This window comes from Solanum lycopersicum, chromosome 8 (genome assembly GCF_036512215.1).
Source record: "Solanum lycopersicum chromosome 8, SLM_r2.1".
NCBI classification, from domain to species: Eukaryota; Viridiplantae; Streptophyta; class Magnoliopsida; order Solanales; family Solanaceae; genus Solanum; species Solanum lycopersicum.
Genome location: NC_090807.1, coordinates 24,204,013 through 24,225,714, shown reverse-complemented (window position 1 = coordinate 24,225,714; position 21,702 = coordinate 24,204,013). Strand labels below are relative to the sequence as shown.

Genomic DNA, 21,702 nt, shown 5'->3' with positions numbered 1-21,702 from the left:
GCCGATCCGCATGATGTCTGTAATAATCCGTTAGGCCATTTTGAAAACTATTCCTCATTATTTTTTGGGAACATGTCATTTGCATTGTTCCGAGACATGGTTGTCACAAGTGTTATGTGAATTGAGAAGAAAAAGAAATTAAAGAGGATGTTCTATTTTGAGGGACGTATTGCGTACCACAATAAATGCTATATTTCGAGCGACGTGTCGTGCGCGGTGACATATACTATATATCAGGGGTAGTGTCTCATGCTGTGATGGATGCATGAACATATATGTTTCTCATGGATCCCGGACTGAGGAACGGGTGTGTATCACTATACTTGAAATTGCATTTTATTGCATTGCACATCTTTATCACTGGTGAACTTTGTCTTGTGTGTTGCTGATCTTGTGAGTACCTTTATGTAAAACTTATTTTTGATGAATATTCAGTCTATTATTGAGAACATGAAATCGTTAGATTATCGTTATTGAGCTCCGTGCTTCGTAAACTGCAAACTGTTACGTTGGGCTATTTTTATGCAAGGTGTAGCTGTGGAGGTCATCTGCAAACTGTTACGTTGGGCTATTTTTATGCAAGGTGTAGCTGTGAAGGTCATGTGTGGGGTGTAAGGATTACTCGTACTCTATTCCCTTAACCTTTGTTTGGAAGTTTACTGGCTGAGCACCGTGTGATTTGGTACTCACCCCTTGCTTCTAAAATTTTATAGGTTATGAGCCTTGATCTTCATGATATTTTATGTTCTTTTATTTTTGGATACTTCATGTGAAGACTTGTGAGGTAATTGTTTGTCATCTTTATGGGTTTTCTTACTCCTATTTATGATCTTGTTCTATTCTAGAGAAAACATTATTTGACACTTATGTTATCTTTCAATTCTTGTGTAATTCATTGGAGGCTTGTACAAGTGATAACAAAATTTTGGGGTATTTTTAAGTTGGTGGAACACTCCGTGACTCCACGCGATTGAAGTGTGTGAGAGATACTTAGATGTCACGTAAGCCAAAAAGGTGCACAAAATTACAAAAAAAATAGTTCGGAGAGATGGGATAATAGTATCTTAGTTTAGTTAAGGTTTGTCTCTTTGGTCATAGTCTAGAGGAATATTTGTTCATTTCCCCCCTATTTTTTGAAAAAGAAAAACACCACTAATACCAGCCAAACGAGTGAGACCTAAATGCTGAAGAAAACGGAAACAAAGAGTACTAGTTCGACCACATACTGTCAAGCTTCGAGAGGAAAGATTAACACACACAAAAAAAGAACAAACTCAACCAAAGGAATCAAAGAAACAACATCCCTACGTACACAACGACTAAAACTTAAGTCAACATTAAGACTGGATTATGGAAAACGATTAAGGACAAACATATATCATATTAAACAAATCAACTATCCAATGACATCTAACAACAAAAAACCACAAAACAAGAATTATACGACATCTATAAACATCACATCAAAATAGAAGAACAGATGAGGAGAATATTATGAATGAGGAAGAATTACCTTCTTGGGGATAGCAACTGGAACAACAACGAGCGAGAAACTGTCTTTCACCACTGACAATAAACCTCATTGAACTTTGTAGAGCAATGAAGGGAGTAAGGGAGTGAAACTGAATCCAAAATAGATCCTACTCGCTATTCTCGAGTGCAATTCTTTCCAATTTTTGTATCTATTTCTCGCTTCTTTTCTTTCATAAGATAAATTTTTAGTAGAAATTTAATACTAAAAAATGTCAACCCCTACAATGAAAAAAGAAGAAGAGGGGTATTTAACGTGGAAACCGTTCTAAATAAGAGAAAAATAACGGGCTAAGAGAAGCAACTGATATCACTATAGTAAAGAATTTTACACTGTGTACACACGAATACAATACTCGAAGTGAATACTACACACTATAAAGGAACAACACTCTTTTGGTTTCCATCTTACTAAATATCACTCACGCTCTATTTTTCTTCGTAGACTATTTTTTCTTATATAATCTATGGAATATCTCACTTTGTTCTCAAAATATTTTTTCTCTCTAACTTGGTGTGTTCTACAAATGAGCAAGAATTCTCTATTTATAGGAGTAAATCATGGCTATCTCACTAATGAAATAGGTAAATATAGCAAAGTAAAAAATGGTTGCAAATCTTACCAATTTTGCCAACCACCAAATCTTTTATTTTCAACTCCAATTAATATTCCTTATTAACAATTTCTTCTAGCAATTGAATAGCAAAAGTTGACCAAAAAATGAGATGGATTCAACAAATCTCTCCCTCCAGTCCTATTTATTGGAAGAAGGTCATCTTCTTTAGAGAGAGCTCATACCCACAAGTTCTTTGCATAACTCGAACTTGTCTGTCGGTATCGTCTTGGTCAGCATATCTGCAGGATTTTCATTTGTGTGGATCTTTTTGACATGAAATGAATCACTCTCAACTTAATAATGAATCCAATGATATCTGACGTCGATGTGTTTTGTTCTTGCATGGTACATGGAGTTCTTGCTCAAGTCTATTGCACTCTAGCTGTTACAATAGACAATATACTCCGTCTGATTCAAACCAAGTTCTTGAAGAAATTCTTTTAGCCATATCATCTCCTTGCCGGCTTCAGTAGCCGCAATATACTCAGCTTAAGTTGTAGATAGTGCAACACACTTCTGCAACTTCAACTACTATGATATAGCCCCCCATCCCCCGAAAAACAAAACATATATCCAGTAGTGGATTTTCTGTTATCAAGGTCACCTGCCATAATCAGAATCTATATAGCCTTTCAAGATTGGATTTGATGCTCCAAAATACAAGCATTCATATGAGCTTCCTCTAAGATACCTGAGTATCAACTTCATAGATTCCTAATGCTCTTTTCTCGGATTGTCGAGATATCTGCGGACAACACCAACCGTGTGAGCAATATTAGGTCTAGTGCACACCATTGCATACATTAGACTTACAACAACGGAAGAATATGAAACTTTGGCCATGTTCTCTTTTTCCTTCCTAGATGTAGGACACATCTTCTTGCTTAAATTCATATGACCAGCAAGAGGTGTACTCATAGGCTTGACATTCTTCATATTGAAGCGCTCCACTACATGTTTAGTGTACTTCTTTTGGGACAAATAAATCTTCCTTTCATCTCTGAGACGAGTGATTCTCATACCTAAAATTTTCTTGGTATGACCCAAGTCTTTCATAGAAAAAGACTTACACAAATCTTCTTCAACTCATCAATCTTAAAAGTATTCTTGTCCACAATCAATATATCGTCCACATATAACAAGAGGATGATAAAATCACTGTCAATTTTTTTTTGTACAAATACACAATGATCTGAAGAAGTCTTCTTATATCCTTGCTCCCCATAACAGATTCAAACTTTTTGTACCACTGTCTGGGAGCTTATTTTAGGCCATAAAGACTCTTTTTTGGTTTGCACACAAAATTTTCTTTACCTTCTACTTTGAAGCCTTCAGATTGTTTCACATAAATCTCTTCTTCGTAGTCACCGTGAAGGAAAGCCGTCTTCACATCCATCTGCTCAATCTCTAAATTAAGACTAAAAGCCAAACCTAGAACTATGCGAATTGAGGACATTTTCACAACAGGAGAACATATTTCGTCAAAGTCAATACCCTTCCTTTGACCGAATCCCTTAACAAGCAATCTAGCTTTGTACCTTGTCTTCAAGTTGTCTTTCAACTTTAACTCTGAACACCCATTTGTTCTTCAAAGCTCTCATGCCTTTAGGCAATTTTACCAACTCATAAGTCTGGTTCTCATGCAGAGACTTCATCTCATCTTGCACGGCTTCAATCCATTGATCCTTTTGCTTATCTTCCATTGACTCCTCATAACATTCAGGTTCTCCCCCTTCACTCAGTAACACATACTCATTGGGTGAATAACGGGACGAAGGAAACCACTGTCTTGTGGACCTCCAAAGAAGAATATTTGATTCTTCCACAACTTCATGAGTAATAGGATCATCAATAACAATATCATTGTTATAATCAACATCAAAATATTTATTCGATACATGATACTGGGCGTCACGATGATGATCAAGCCCAACAACATCATGCATTCTTGTGTGAGGAGGTTCATCATTATGAACTATACCATCAAAACTTGAAGATTCTAGCTTCTCTGCTTTATCAATATATTCAATTGTTTAATTCTCCATGAAAATAATATCACGGATTCTAACAAGTTTCTTCTCAATTGGATCATATAGCCTGTAACCGAATTCATCAAGGACATATCCAATGAAGATGCACTGCCTTGTCTTGGCATCTAACTTTGACCTCTCATGTTTTGGCACATGTACAAAGCTTTGCAACCAAATACTCTCAAATAGTCATAGGAAACATCCTTTCCATACCAAAAACTATTTGGTACATCACTTTGCAAAGAAACAACATGAGATAGATTAATAACATGTGCAACAGTCAATAAAGCCTCACCCCAAAATGAATTCGGCAACTTTGCTTCACAAAGCAAACATCAATCCCTTTCCATCAAGGTCCTATTCATCCTCTCAGCCAAACTATTAAGATGAGGAGTCTTGGGAGGAGTCTTTTGGTGTCTATACCTTGATGCTTGCAGTATTCGTCAAATGATCCACAATATTCACCACCATTATCAGTACTAATACATTTCAGTTTCTTTCTAGTTTCTCTTTCAACTGAAGCTTGAAACTGCTTGAAGAAACCTAACACTTGGTCTTTAGTCTTTAAGATATAGACCTAAAATTTTCTCGAGTAATCGTCAATGAAAGTGAAAAAGTAGAGTGCACCACCGAATGTCTTTGTCTTAATTGGACCACATAAATCAGAGTGCACCAACTCAAGCAATTCTGTCTTTCTCGAAGGAGGGTAGGACTTAAAGGAAACTCTATTTTGTTTACCTGCCAAGCAGTGCTCACACTTTTCTAATTTAACACTTTTGAAATTTGTCAAAAATTTCTTCTTGGCTAGAACATAAAGTCCTTTCTCACTGATGTGGCTATATCTCTTGTGCCATAACGTTCAAGAGCTATCAGTCTCAACTGCATTCACCATATCAACACAAGCAGAGGCTGTAGTCCAGTATAGACCACATCGTTTGTTACCACGAGCCACAACCAAGGAACCCTTAATGAGCTTCCATTTTCCATCACTTGTAGTACTAATATCTTCTTCATCATCTAAAACACCAACATAAATCAGGTGCAGACAAACATTAGGAGAATATTTCACATTGTTCAAAACTATTTTAGTTCCAACACTAGTTTCCAAACTAATTGTACCAATACCAATCAGCCTAGAAACAATCTCATTACCTATACTCAAGGTTCCAAAATCACCAGGAGTATAGGAATAGAAAAATCCTTCCTTCATGTCACATGAGATGCGACACCAGTGTTCACAACCCAACTTGACTCATCACAAGAAATATATATCACATCCGCATCAAGGACAATAACAAGTTCTTCGGCGATTATGGTGGCTAGGCAATTTGCATTGTCATCTCTTTTAGTTTCCTCTTTATTTTTGTTTTCCCTCTTCAACTACTTGCAGTACTTCTTTGTGTGCCCTTTCATGCCACAATGATAACACTCAATATCCTTAATTATGCTTCTGAATTTTCTCCTATTTTATTCCCTATACTTAAAACCACGAGTTTTGTTTCTTTCCCTTACAGCCAGTTATCAGGACATCCGACGAAGAAGAACCTTGAGATTTCCTTCTCATCTCTTCGTTCAATACACTACTCTTGGCGGAATCCATAGACATCACACCATCCAAAGTAAAATTTAACAGTGAAGTTCTAAATGTTTCCCAAGAGTCTGGTAGGGAACCAAGTAGAAGCAAACCTTGAATTTCTCCATCAAATTTGATACCCACAGCAGATAACTGATTCATGATCTCCTGAAAATTATTCAGATGGCCTGTTATCGGATAACCATCATGAGACTTTAAACTCAACATTTGCTTTATTAAGAACATTTTGTTGTTGTCATTCTTCCGAGCATACAAGCTTTCAAGATGCACCCATATGTTCGAGCATGTGTCTCTCCAGAAATATGGTTCAACACATTATCATCAACCCATTGCCTAATGAATCGACAAACCTGTCTGTGCAACAGATTCCACTCTTCATCGGTTTTATTATCAAGCTTTACAGTACTAAATACTGGTTTGTAAAAGTTCTTCACATAAAGCAGATCTTCCATTTTCCCCTTCCAAATGGAATCATTAACACCATTCAAAGTAATCATTCTTCTCGTGTTAGCTTCCATTATTTTTTCAAAAATATAGTTATTGCAAATCAAAGTAAATATTTTTTGATGTGGAAGTTTAGACTGTGCTGCAACCACAGATCATACTCAGTTAAAACCATGACTCTGATACCAGTTTGTTGGGAAAACGCGGATAATCAAAAAAATATATATGGTAAAAGTATTAGAAATAAAATGGGAAAATAATGACACCAAGAATTTAACGTGGAAACCTTTCTAAATAAGGAAAAAATCACAGGCCAAGGGGAGCAATTTATGTCACTATAGTAAGGAATTTTACACTGTGTAGTCACGAATACAGTACTCGAAGTGAATACTACGCAGTAAAAAAGAACAACACTCTTTTGATTTTCACCTTACTAGAATATCCTTCATACTCTTCTTCATAGACTATTTTTCTTATATAGTCTATGTAATATCTCACTTTGCTCTCATAGTGGTTTTCCTCTCTAACTTGATGTGTTCTAAAAATGAGCAAGATTGCACTATTTATAGAAGGAGATAATAATGTCTATTTCACTAATGACATAGGTAAATATAGCAAAGTCAAAAATGGTTGCAAATCTTATCAATTTGCCAACCACGAAATCTTTTATTTTCAACTCCAATTACTATTCCTTTTTTAACAATTACTTGTAGCAATTGAATAGTAAAAGTTGACCAAAAAATGTGATGGGCTCAACAATTTGATGCCCAATATTGACTGATTCAAACAATAGGAGGGAGAGGTGGATGCCTAGGATTCATCCAATGTCCCTGCACATTGAGATGCTTCAATCCTGTGCGGCGACGATGAAAACGCGGCTGACAGGATTGTATGAGTGTGCTATTTGTCTAGACAAAGAGAAGAAACGAAATCAACTTTCCGCTTATCTCCGTCAGGCTCGTTGTGTCCTTTTTGTGAACGTTAGAGGACAAGACTTTGACGCCGCTTCATTTGTGTGTGTAGTTGTCATTTTTCTGTTAGAAGGCATGTTAGAATTGGACGTTGTTTCTACAAGTTGTGATTGACGCACACATATTGCTGTTGTTAATGTTGGAGAATTTTTTTAAGTTTTTTTTTGTTGATAAAAGAAATGGGACGAGTATACTGATAATGTTGGGATGGAGGGGTTAGCTGGGTTGGGTGAAAAGGTGAATGGGAATTGTTGAATGTGTTGGTAGCAATGAGTCAGTATTGAGTTAATTGGTGAAGAGGAATGGGCTGGGTATGCTGGAAATTTATCAAAAGGACCCAAGTTCTTTTGAAAGACTGATCAAGACATGGTGCAAGAGAAGACCATACTTGAATTAGGAAAAGGGAAATTTTTTTAAAATGTCATTATTTTAGTATTTAATAGGGTATAGTGTCAACAATTTCAATATTTAGTGATAATGTCAAAATGTTACATTATTATGTATTTTATTTGTATTTTGATTATTTTGTTTAATTATAAAGAATACCTTAATTATATAATAAACTAGAGCTATTTAAGGGAGAGAATAATTATAAAAAGTAACAGATGCTTAAAACTCTCTACATCAGTTACAATTTTTTCAAATCTTGAGGATATATGTAGCCATTGTTCACGATGTTCATCCGGGGAAAAAAATTCGATTTTATTGTTTTGTCATATAAATTGGGTAAACGATTTTTTGAAAACAAACAAAAACGAAAATTCGAAATTCAGGTATGTTTTATTTATTTACTCGTTAAAAGTTTTGTATTTGATTGTGATTTGTTGCATATTTTTTATATAATAGAATTCTGATTTGATGTGTTTTTTTCAAATTTAGTATACAAAACAGTATATCAAACAAAATACTTATATGATGCTTCAATTTTTTAGACAAATAATAATGTTCAAATCTTTTATTTGAATTACGATTGTAACTTTGTTGTTTTGTATTCTGTATACAATATAATAATTATGTCATTATTTGAGTATTTAGTATTGACATTTTTTTTCCTATTCAGCATATATGGGAAGCATTGCTTTTATAATAAAGCATTCTGGACATTGGACCGAAGATAATTGCTATGTTGATTACACAACTGAGGCAATTATGATTAAACAGTATGCATCGTATAAAGATTTAATTGTTGAAGTTGCTAATCAGATTGGCGTAGATTTGAGGTATAACAGATTGACACTTAAGTATAAAATAGAAGGTAGCGTTGCACCTTTGGAGATACACAACGATATGGGAATGCGGGTATATGTCTCATTGAAGAAAGAAGTTCGAGAATTCGCAAAGTATCCCATTTGTGTAACTGTATTTGTGAATGATCGTGACATACATTGTAGATCTCATCATGACGAAGATATTGGCTTGTGTATGATAAACGGAAGATGTACAACTGATAACCAAGAAATAGTTATTAGTGCACCACTAATCAGTGATGAGTTATGTAATTCTATTATCTGCAATATGAATCATAAAGAAGCCATTGAGGATCAAGTTTATAAGAATAAACGTACATTAAAAGTTGTGATGATGAAATATGCCATTGATAATAGATTTCAGTGGAAGACAAAAATATCAAGTTTTGTAAGGTATTTTGTATTTAAATATATTTTAGCTTTTGTTGTTATATTAATTATTTTATATATTTTGTTTATTTTCTTTTGTAATTCGAGTAGTTATACACTTGTTTGTGTATCAGAAAATTGTGGATGGATAACGAAGGCTTCCAACATCAATAAATCGGGAATGTTTAGAATTAGAAAGTTTGTAGATGAACATACATGTTCATTAAAAGATAAGGTGTACAGTCAGAGACAAGCAACAAGCAGTCTTGTTGGAGGGATAATAACGCCCAAGCTAGTTGATCATAAAAGAAAGTTGACACCGAAAGACATACAAGTTGATGTTAGACTCGAACTTGGTGTAAACGTATCTTACTCTGTGGCATGGAATGCTAGGGAAAAGGCAATAAATACTTTAAGGGGGAAACCATCAGATTCATATAGTAAATTACCCAGTTATTTATACATATTGGACACCACTTATCCTGGATCGCATATAAGATTGAAGAAGACGGAAGAAAATGAATTTCTATATGTCTTTATAGCTTTGCTTCCTTTCATAAAAGGTTTTGAAAGTTGTAGGCCAATAGTTGTAGTAGATGGCAGCCATCTCAGAGGGACTTATAATGGCACATTTGTGTCTGCAAGCACATTGGATGGAGCAGGTAACTATTATATATTTATATTTTTTTAAAGAAGTATGCACAATATTATATTCTTTAAACATGTATTTGTCGTATTAGACGATATGTATACTAATGTTTGCACTTTATATGTTCAGGAAATATATTGCCCCTAGCATACGGTCTTATTGATTAGGAAAATGATGCATCTTGGACTTGGTTTTTTGAACAGTTTAGAGAAGCTCATGGTTTAAAGGATAAAATGTGTGTTGTATCCGACAGAAACGAGAGTATTATAAAAGCAGTTTCGAGGATATACAATATACCACATTATGCGTGCACGTTTCATCTTTGGAAGAATGTGAAGACACTTTACAAAAAGTCACATGACAGTCTTTCAGAAGCGTTTTATGCAATGGCAAAGGCATACAAACTCTCTGAATTTAATGAACTTATGAAAAAAGTAGAACATGTTGATATTAGGGTGAAGAATTATTTGGAATTGGCTGATTATGACAAATGGGCAAGAGTATATGCATCAGTTGATCGAGGCACTGTGATGACATCAAACATAGCTGAATGCATAAATGCATGCCTTGTGGAAGCAAGAGAATTACCTATATATGATTTTCTTGAGGAAATTAGACAAATGTTTGGTCGATGGAATTTCAAAAACCATACATCTGCTTCTAATACATTCACAACACTTTGTGGTAAAGCACAAGAAATGCTCGCTGAAAATGAAGAACTTTCACTGCGTATGACGGTATGTTGTATTTTGTATTTTGTATTTCAAGCCAATAAATTGTTGTATTTTGTATTTAATTCAATAAAAATTAAAGATTATATAACTGGTATGATTTAACTTCCTTTTAACTTTGTGTAATAGGTAGTTGCGACAAGTAATTATGTGCACAGTGTTCGTCATGAGGGGAAAACATTTATTGTTTGTCTTGAAAAGAAAACTTGCACATGTAGGAGATTTCAAGTGGATGAAATACCATGTTCGCACGCCTGGGCTGTTTTGAAGAAGAAATTTCTTGATCCTGAACCGTATTGTTCAGACCTTTACAAGCCAAATACATTACTTGTTACATATGCTAATTCAATAAATCCATTACCTGATCGAAAAGATTGGAATGTGCCTACATGTGTAGAGCATGAAATAGTTAAGCCTCCAAAGTTCAAAAAATTACCTGGTAGGCCTCCAAAAAAGCTTCGTGATAAAACATACAGTGAGCTATATAGAAAGAAGAACAAGAATTCTTGTAGTACTTGTGGTCAAAAGGGACATAATAGGCGATCATGCAGGAATGGACCACGAACTGAATAGTTAGATATGTTTGAATTTGTTTTGAAAAATAAATGTACATGTGTTCGTATTTATCGTTTATTATTGTAAGAAATGTTTTTATGATTTTCAATGAATAATATTTTATCAGAATATGTTCGTTTGCGCGTATTTACTTGTATACAAACAAAAGTCGTTTGTAAGCTCACTCCATATAAGTGCCTATCACACTCTATATCAACAAACTGAGTTATTCAATATGTATATGTATATGCAATAAGACTAAAAAATATGACTTGAGAAACTGTGTTTTAATGTTCATAAACAAATATATTTGACACTATATAATACAACTAATGTGACCACATTTTAAAAAAATTATATTTTAATACAAAACATACAACTACAAGTAATACAACAATTTTACAATTATGAATACAACATACAAAATATAGTAACCAGTTCTTCAATATGTATATGTATATGCAATAAGACTGAAAAAAATGACTTGAGAAACTGTTATTTAATGTTCATAAATAAATATATTTGACACTATATAATACAACTAATGTGAGCACATTTAAAAATAAATTATATTTTAATATAAACAATACAACTGCAGGTAAGTGACTTAATTAATGATGTAATAGAAAAACGATGAATACAACATAAAAAATTGCAACACATGGAATCAACTAACATAATATATATATATATATACTAAATTCAAAATCAAAAGTATGCAGAATAAACTGCTAAACATAAGATAATCAAAATGATAAGTATGCAGAATTATCTGCTACATAAAAGTTAATCAAAATGATAAGTATGCAAATTATAAAGCAACATAAAAGTTTAATAAACATAAATTCACTAGTTTTAAAACACAAAGAAGTATCTTCAACAAACGCACAACTACTGTATTTCAATTGGATCAGACACAACACGAACAGATTGAGGCATTGCATGCCTAGGGGGTGCCTCAGAATCACTAATGGCTCCGTTGTCTTGCTTTTGCTTAGCATAATTCCAAAGAAGTGTTGCATATCTTGCCCTTAAAAACATTACGTCAAATGCACCACTTGGATTTCCTTGACCATAAGACATCCACTCGGCAAAGGCAAGCATATAAATACCACAATCCCTGAATAACACATGAGAATATAAAATTAAAATTTAAATACGAAATAAATTAAAACTGACCAACAGAATTATTAAAACTTACAAGCTGCCACCGGTCTGTTGAGGTATGTTGTCTATGAAAACAATCTCAAATAACTCATTCTCCTCTTGACTAACAGATCTATCTAAGCCTCTTTTCTTGTAATAATCATACATAGTCAACCTTAGCGGAATGAGTTGAGCCAACTTGGTAACCTCGTTCCTGATTGCTGCATCATGACCTGCCGCTCTGTAAGAATCATAAACGTATACACGTCTATCATTAAGAGAGAGTACGGCCAAGACCCAATGAAATTTTTCCTTTACATTTACAGGGATAAGAACATGATCCACCAAATGCCATGGAATGCCGGCATGAACTTTGTACCATCTAATGTAATCCCCTATAAAATGCTCTTCAGCAGCGCAATAGACATCACTATCTAAATCTTCATACTTCTTCCAAATTGATGAAATTTTGGACGTAAACACACAATCCACAATTGTGTATTTATACCTGCTGTCCACATCATACTTTGCTTTCTTTCTCAAATAATAAAATATAACATTGATATGCTGAACAATAAAAAAAATATTAGATAACAATAAAACAAAGAATAATAACTAAATAACTACAGTGATTACTTACCGAATCATTCAACAATTGTCCTTTTGAGTACAAATTGTAGAACCAATTTTTATTGTCTACAATATCAACACCAAAGTCAAAAGGGACAGGAATGCGTGCTTTACCCTTCTTGTATCGATCCTGATCATGACGTCTAAAGAAATACACAAAAATAAAAGGTATACAATATGTCCACAGTAGTTATACGACGTCTAAAGAAAATACACAAAAAATAAAAAGGTACACAAATAATAAAAGGTATACATGAAAACATATAAATTATATCTTTATCTAATGAATTGTTGAAAATATGCATCAGAATTTAGATTACCAGTATAACAACAAATAAAGATTTATATTGTTATTAAAACACATAATTTTAAAAGGATTAACGAAAAATATATGAGTTGTATCAAAACAATTTATATAACAACATACATTAGAATTCAATAATTTGATTGATTCAAAATACACTAACATGTTTAATATACATTAGAAAAAACGAAACAGAATAAAACAGATTATGCAAAACAGCTTCAAAAAATAATAATCATGAATACAAAAAAAATCATATACTAAAAAAATTTAGAATACATGAAACAACATACCATTTTTTTATATTATTATTCGTATTACATACTTACTTGTTCTCATGTTTTGCAAAAAGGCCTTCGCGAATCCATGATCGGTGTGCATCCCACATAACGATATCACGATGGCCAGAAATTAGATCAAAGATGAAAGGGTGTTTCAGTTCAAAAATAACTGGTTGCACCGATGAAGTACCTGATGTACATGTTAAATTAAAAAATAAAATACCATATACAAAAATTAGAATAAAACATATATAAATCAGATTTTCAATACATTATAATTTGTTATGTCTTTATACCTGCAGATGAGCTGAACGATAATATATGGGGATGTATTGAAAGGTCCTGGACGTCTAATCCTATGCGCATGTAATGGTGTGTGAACAGGACTTTTTTGATTCTGACTATCCTTGCTAGCCTTTTTTTGAATATTTGAGCTTTCATTGCTTGTGTTTTGATTGTGCATGATAATGCTCCGTTCTGAATTAATGGTATAGTCAGTAGCACGATTACTTTTTATGTCACTGAGACTTGGCATTAGAGAATCATCCAACTCAAACTGTGATTGTGGTGACCCTTCCAAGGGAACAATAGATTGAATAGGGGTAGGAAATATGAACTGATCCTCTTCATCATTGTCATGTTGATGTGTAAAGTCATGTTGACTTTCAAAAACAAGTGGTCTTACAAATGATGGCTGAGGTATAAAAAAAAAATTATTCAAAAGCAAATTATACTAATAAGAACAAAAGTAATTAGTTTAGATAAGTAGAACAACATACACTTGGGATTATTGATTTAGACGAACTAAAACCAGCATCTACATTGATCAGATTACGCACAGGTGAATTCTCACAATCAACCTTTAAAAAAATTAAAATGTTAATTCTCAACAATATTCCCCAATGCACTATATAAATATCTAGACTTAAAAAACATACTTGATTATCAGCAATATCGGATATGTCTCCCTGATTTGAATTTTCAAAAATTGAATGATCCTTTAAAAATAGGAGAATGGATAAAATATCGTTAAACCATGTGAAAATACAAAATTTATAATGAACATACTTGAAAAACTTCCTCGCTGCCATTATTTGAGCTTTCATCGCCCTCCGACTTCTCATCATCAAAACAGACCATTCATTCCATGTAGATACAAAAGAAGTCAACATATATACAAAAAAAATTATATTGAAATACAATATTAATGACATGTAAAAATACAAATGTATCTTAAACAAAAATGTAGTAAGAAAAATAGAATACTAAAATAGTAATCTTTATTTTAAAAATAAGATTCAGAATACCTGATTTTGATTTTCTGAATCAACTGATTTTGTAAAATGTTGTCGTCCTTGAGCAGCATTGTGATTGTTTGTGTTGTCCTGAAAATATATTTGATATAAAAACAATCAACATACATTTAAAAATTATGGATAGAGAAATAAAGTACTTACAAATATAGGAAAAAATTAATAGTAGACATATATATTATAGTATATAGAATACTGAATACAGAATACAAACAAAATAAACAATTATTTTCAAAATGAGTTGTGTGTACCTGGTTTTGATTTTCAGATAAAATTGGACTTGTAAAAGGTTGTGATCCTTGACCAGCATTGTCATTGTTTTTTTGGTCCTGTAAATATTGAATTACAACATAGAATTCAAAAAAACAAAAAGAATAAAAAAAAATTAAACATACAAATTTAGCATATTGTATAACCTTCAAAATAGACATAATGATATTAAAATTATCATTTATCAACTTCCGTATGTCTTTAAACTCCTCTCTAACCTGAAACATTTACAATATGATTAAATTTTACGGATTGCAATTATTTGAATAAATATATTGAAATAACATATGTATAAACAGTATATACCTCCTTTCGTAATTCAGATAGTTCGTTCCTCATTAATTGTTCATGAGACACACTTATAGATGGTATTTGGGAATCCTTTGTTGGCACACAAGTGGGAGTGGTTTTCTTCTTAAAACACATTTTTTTTCTTCCGCACAACTTTTCTAATTCCAACTTTCTCCACATTCTGGTTCGCTACTGGATCGATCTTTTCAGTCTGTTCCATTTGATCTGTCATATTTGAATCATTTTTCCGTACCCTTTTAGCAGGTGATACTGATTGCCCCTTTTTTCGTTTACCTGTAACCTTCATTGAAGGTGGAGGTGGGTTGACAAAATCATCATCTGAATTCTGTCCAGAAAGTACTTGTTCATCAATACCACGATGTGGCTCTGTTTGAACACCTTCAGTTGGTTTGTGAAGACCTTCAGGAGGCAATTGTAGAACAGTGATTTCCATCAGAGAAGGGACAACATTCTTCCATTTAATCTGAAACCGATAGTAAACATAATAATTAACATAATAAAATATATACATCGAATTAATACAATAACAAAGATACAAATTCAATAATTACATACAATACCTCTCTATTACCATCATTGAATGTGTTTTTCATCAAGGTTTTGAATCGGGGTTGTGCTCCTACTGTTTGCCAGTTTAGAATACGGAGGATATGATCACTGATTTTCCGTGCAAATTTGGTCTGACGCTTACCCATGCACTCGTATATCCATATTTGAAGGACAACAGGCATACCACATATTCTATAATATTGACCATCAGTAGTCAAAACCTTGTTGATACTCTGTAGCAACCACTCAAATGCTTTTATGCCCCAAGGATAATGCATATACCGACCACTTTCAACCAAATCAAAATGAATTCTAGGAATTCGCAATGATCTCTTCTCGCCAGAATACACAAACATATGAATGAAATATAATATTGCAAACTTAATGGCATCATCATCATTGTCAACCCAAACTTTATCATTGAACCTATCGAACAAATCAGATCTACGTATGGTCTCATCACCACCAAAGTACTGAACAATAAGTCGGTTAGGTTCTTCTGTGTTAAACTTGAAATCCTCTACAACACCAACACAGTTTAATCCAGTAATAAGAGCAAACGTCCTAATTGTGAACTTTAAAATAACTCCATTTACTTTGATTAAAAGAGCCTGCTTACTACTAGCTTCCACTTCTCGTGACATACAACACCTGTGAATTTGACCTTGCCCAACACATTTTCTAATTTTCATATACTGACCAAAACACGTACTCTCACAAAATAAATTATACTGCTCCGGTGTAAGCTTGTCAGTCAACTTGGATTTAATGTCATGACTTACTATACAGTGAATGTGGGGTGCTTTTTTTGGTAGCTTTTTGCAAGCATAAGAAGTCCACTGGCATATTGAATTCCAAAAAATGAAATAATACTAAAATAACAGAACAAAAAAACATGATAATAAATAAAAAATCAACACATTTAGCACAACATACAAAAAAAAAATAGATATGGTAACAAATATGTGGTACATTAACCTAACACAAAAAAAAAGAATGCAAAACGAATTTTTTTGTATATATACAGTGGAATACAGAATACAATATACAACTCCCATTACATATATACAAAAAATACAATAAATTTATGAACTACAAACTTATAAAATATGTTACTTTGACAAAAAAAAACAATAAACATACTAAATACAGAAATACGTGCCAACTATAATAGTGAATACAAAAAACATTACAACTATGGAAAAAAGTAACTATAACAAGATGAAAATTCAGAACACACTTACAAATGTATACGATATTACATTGATAACTAAGACAAAAAAGATGAACAGAATACAAAATATAATACATAAATAGTCAAAAAAAATCATTTATTGCATTGACAACTAATACAAAAAATATGAATAGAATGCAAAATACAATACATAAATAGTCAAAAAAACTTTTCAATACAAAAATACATAGAGACTATAACAGACTAAACAATTCAAATACACTTTCAAATTCATTGTAAAATGTATTTTTTTCAATCTTAAAAATTACTAAACAAAATAAACTAAACATCCAATAAACAACACATGCAAAAAAAAAAAATTACCTGTTCTCCAAAAAAATTGTTCTAATTCGACTTCATGAACTGTGGGATGTTGCACCTCTTCAGCCATTTTTGCACACTCCTTAGACTTAGATGATGAACCTACATTGTTGTTTATTTATTGAGTGAAAAAAAAACTATGAAACTCGAAATAACTGTGTATTTTTTTTTACAATACCTCTAGTCACTCTTTTGAATGCATCCATTGAAGATTGAATTTGGTATTACGAAACCTTAAAAAATAATTTAAGAACAACAACAAAAGATCGAAAATTAAAAAAAAATAAGTAAGTAATCAAAAAGTAATATGAAGAACATAAAATAACCAACACAATGTGAATCTCCAAACAAACTTTCAAACGGAATTACTTGAGAATGAAGTAGAAAATTCGGGTTTGAAAAAATTGAAGCGCGAATCTGGGGATTTGATGATATATGAATATGTTGTGTCCGTAGAATAATTTTAGTTAGATAACCTGCAATTCAAACAAAAATCGTGGAAGATTAAGAGTTGAAAATTAAAAAAAGATATTCTGAAAAATTAATTTTGGAAAAGTTGTTTTAGAGAGAGAAAACTATTATTAATGCATTGGAAGTTGTTTCGGTTCAAATCTTTTATTTGAATTAGAGAGAGAGAAAAATTATTATTAATGCATTGGAAGTTGTTGAATATCTATTAAATATGGTTTTGATATATATGACATAACAAATATAGAAAATCTGGATATATATGACAATCCCAACTAAAAAGATATTCTTAATAATTAGAATAGTTTTTATAGGGAGAGAAAATATTTTATTATTAAAATAAATTTAATATATGGCATTGGAAGTTGTTGTCTATTAAAGGGGGCTGGGAAAACGTGACAACACAAATACAATCCCACCTAAAAAGTTGTTCCGAATAATTAGAAGAGTTTTTATATGTAGATAAAACATTTATTATTAAAAAATGAAAAACGTGTAAAACATAATCCCATTAAAACTCGGAAAATACATTTTTAAGGATATAACGTTAAAGTTGTATATTGAAGTGGGTTGGGAAAACGTGACAACATAAATACACGTTAAAGTTGTCAGTTAAAGTGGGTTGGGAAAACGTGACAACATAAATACAATCCCACCTAAAAAGTTGTTCTAAATAATTAGAAGAGTTTTTATATGGAGATAAAATATTTTATTATTAAAAACTGAAAAACGTGTAAAACACAATCCCATTAAAAATTTGAAAATGCATTTTAAGATATATAACATTAAAATAACAACTAAAATCTGGGAATGTGATAAATTTAATATTAATAAATATAATCAGTAAGAGAGAGAAAATTCCTTAAATATATGAATATATATAATTCATGAGAGAGAAAAAAAATTGTTTAAATACAGAGAGAAAAAATATTGATAATATAAATAATAATTATATATTTTTTAAAATAATGACATTTTTGACACTTTTAATAATATTATTAAAGTATGTACATTATCACTAAATAACTTGTTTTTTTTTACTAGTTAACTAATTATTCCTTAGGAAAATGATCGAAATAAATTGCAAACTTAGCCCACTTAATTTTACCAAATAGAGTCAATTAGTAAATTCGACTAAATATTTAAACAAGAGGAATTAATATTAATTGATAGAAAAGCTTCTTCATCTTAACGAAATTGTAAACTAATTAACTCAAAAATATAAACTATAGATTAGCTAAGTTAACCCAATATTCCAGTAAAATTAAAATCTTTCAAATATTAATAAAGTATAATAAGCATATATAAAATTATATAGAATATATCAATTAGTTTAAAAAATTATGAAGATGACAAAATTATTTAAAATGACTTGCAATTTTTTTAAATTTTATAAAGTCAATTATTTCAAATCGTTTAAAATTAAGAAGCTTAACAATTAATTACTATCGGAAATGATCAAAATTGGATGTCACATTCATATACATATGTTTTGTGGTAACATATATGTACACATAATACATTGTATGTAAGATGGATATACACATAATATATTTTGTGTTGTAACTTATCATCTATATAATATATTTGGTGGTATTTACATGACAAATAGATATACATATATTATACTACTAGCTAGTCATCTACTAGTACTATTACTACCACCACTTTGTCTCTCTCTCTTTTATCTCACTTTCTTCTTGTCAATTTATTTTACGATTTAATAACTTTGATGGTATTTAACTATCAAATATTTTCATAGAAAGTCACTCAATTTCTATTTTCAACTCAAAAATCACTCAGTTATAATTTTTTTGCACATAAATTCACTCAACTTTCATTTTCAACTCAAAAGTCATTCAACTATGACTTCTTTACACATAAAGTCACTCAACTTATTTAATTGTTATTTTCATTAAAATTTAGTGAAATAGAATTTTAATAATTAACCAAAATTTTAGTAATTGAATATATACTCATTTAATGACACGCTCCATTTAATCCCACCCGTTAAAAATATAATATTGAATATTTTATTTTACTATTAATTCCCTAAATTATTCTCCCTTGTCTCCCACATTCTTTTAGTGAATTATTGGTAAAATAAAATGTTCAATCTTCAATGGAGAATGATTTAGAGAGTTAATGGTAAAATAAAATGTTTAATATTATATTTTTAGCGGGTTGAATTAAATAGATGAATCATTAGATGGTTTAAAAGGATATATATTTGATTCTTAAAATTAATGTTAATAACTAAAATTTCACGTCACTAAATTTTAATTAAAAAACGATTAAATAAGTTGAGTGACTTTCTGTGCAAAAAAATCATTGTTGAGTGACTTTTGAGTTGAAATGAAAGTTGAGTGACTTTCTGTGCAAAAAATCATAGTTGAGTGACTTTTGAGTTGAAAATGAAAGTTGAGTAGTTGAGTGACCATCAAAGTTATTAACTCTTTGTTTTACGACACATGATTCATTTTGTAACACATTATCAGCAGAAGTTGTAGTCACATTCATCATCTTTGATTTGTATCTACTCTCTTCGTTGGAAGAAGGTAAGGTACGTTTCTTTTAAGAGTTAAACTTGACATTAATATATATATATATATATATTCAAACACTTTATTAAATCCTTGTGGCTATGCTCACTACTATAAGCGGAAAATTGGATGATTTCAACCACAAGAAACAAAAGATTTCGACTAACTGAATTTATCAAATTTAATTCTTTGTTGTATTCTCTTGTTGTTTATTCCTTTAGTGGATATTGATTTATTATAATCATTAGCTGAATAATCAATATATAATAATTATATAAAAATTTTCAAGTTGCACGATTTTTGTTCGTTAATGATCAGATATTAGATTGAAATATATAGTCAAGATTAGAGAAAAAGAAATCATTGCTACTTTTGTTTTACTCTATTGTTGATGTTTTCAAAGTTGAACTTCACTTCTTATGGATTATTTAAATATCATAATTCTAAAAAGGTTTACAAATTTAGCACAATATTAAGAATGAATAATGAGACAATGACCAGTAATTTAAGTGGAAAATTAGCAAGTTCATCAATGGTAAGCTAACAATATATTTTTGCTTTATGGTAAGCTTTCTTTCATAATAATTATTTCATTAATTCTGATTAGTATGTATCTGCAAAAATAGTATGCTAATTTTAGGGGTCCATAGATATAGATTGCCATCATATAATTACATACATGTTGTTGAAAATATTTAACCTGCAAACTTTAGGAGGCCCACTTATTAAGTGTTTATTTGATTTTTGGATCTTCAGGAATCATTTCAATTATTGTGATGATTACTGTTTACCTTAGTTTCTTTATCTTCAAGTTGCAATCTAAGATATGAATTCTCATACATAACAACAAGTGAAGTTAATATTGAGAGTTAATTTATTAGCTTTGAATAAGTGAATTATTCATAAAACCTTTAAGTTGAAAAATGATATTCAGAGCACCTATATATGAGGACCAACATTATTGCACTTTGCAAAGGTAATAATTTATATAGGGAAAATACCCAAGTACCCCCTCAACCTATGCCCTAAATCCTAGAGACACACTTATACTATACTAAGGTCCTATTACCCCCCTGAACTTATTTTATATGTAATTTTCTACCCCTTTTTAGCCTACGTGGCCCTAGTTCGAAAAAAAAAGTCAACCATCATTGGGCCCACAAGATAGTGTCTCGTAAGCTAAAAAGGGGTAAAAAATTATTAATAAAATAAGTTAAGGGGGGTAATAGGACCTTAGTATAGTATAAGTGTGTCTCTGAGATTTCGGGCATAGATTGAGGGGGTACTTGGGCATTATCCCATTTATATATGATATTTTCAAGTCTTATTATAACTAAATTTATTTGTACTATTATTAATAAAATGATAATATATGGGTGATTTTATTTTATTTTGGATTATATGTAATGTCATTGATTGAGCTTAAGAGGACGGATTAAAGTTTCATCGCATAAAAAGGATAAGACATCGATTAAAGTCTTAATGATAAGATTTTGAGTTCAAATTACATCATATTTTGACCTAACACACCTTTATATAGATAATACAATGGATTAAGATCCAAATACAGTACATTTATGATATAATGATGACT

General features: G+C 31.3%; 3 protein-coding genes across 7 annotated transcripts; 2 read left to right on the top strand and 1 right to left on the bottom strand.

The window, feature by feature from the left end:
* The first annotated feature begins 8,251 nt into the window (after nucleotides 1–8,251).
* On the top strand, nucleotides 8,252–9,618 carry LOC138337867 (uncharacterized). Its single transcript, XM_069288303.1, has 3 exons — nucleotides 8,252–8,826; nucleotides 8,914–9,464; nucleotides 9,581–9,618. The coding sequence occupies exons 1-3, from the start codon at nucleotides 8,252–8,254 to the stop codon at nucleotides 9,616–9,618; spliced, it is 1,164 nt and encodes a 387-aa protein (XP_069144404.1).
* A 66-nt stretch (nucleotides 9,619–9,684) lies between these two features.
* LOC101244760 (uncharacterized) lies at nucleotides 9,685–10,755 on the top strand. Its single transcript, XM_004253405.2, has 2 exons — nucleotides 9,685–10,188; nucleotides 10,312–10,755. The coding sequence occupies exons 1-2, from the start codon at nucleotides 9,685–9,687 to the stop codon at nucleotides 10,753–10,755; spliced, it is 948 nt and encodes a 315-aa protein (XP_004253453.2).
* Nucleotides 10,756–11,485: 730 nt separating this feature from the next.
* LOC104648772 (ubiquitin-like-specific protease ESD4) lies at nucleotides 11,486–18,590 on the bottom strand. Of its 5 annotated transcripts, none has more exons than XM_069287966.1 (10): nucleotides 17,276–18,590; nucleotides 14,988–17,199; nucleotides 14,663–14,899; nucleotides 14,406–14,483; nucleotides 14,167–14,214; nucleotides 14,037–14,096; nucleotides 13,878–13,958; nucleotides 13,395–13,792; nucleotides 13,147–13,288; nucleotides 12,541–12,656 (listed from the first exon to the last, which is right to left on the bottom strand). In XM_069287966.1, exons 2-9 carry the CDS (start codon nucleotides 15,150–15,152, stop codon nucleotides 13,258–13,260), a joined length of 1,098 nt encoding a protein of 365 aa, XP_069144067.1. In that variant the 5' UTR covers nucleotides 15,153–17,199; nucleotides 17,276–18,590; the 3' UTR covers nucleotides 12,541–12,656; nucleotides 13,147–13,257. The 5 variants fall into 5 exon arrangements, with proteins under 5 accessions (XP_069144070.1, XP_069144067.1, XP_069144068.1 ...); XM_069287967.1 differs by having other exon boundaries at nucleotides 13,878–14,096; nucleotides 14,663–14,740; nucleotides 14,828–14,899; XM_069287965.1 differs by having other exon boundaries at nucleotides 13,878–14,096; nucleotides 14,988–15,456; nucleotides 15,554–17,199.
* Nucleotides 18,591–21,702: the final 3,112 nt, after the last annotated feature.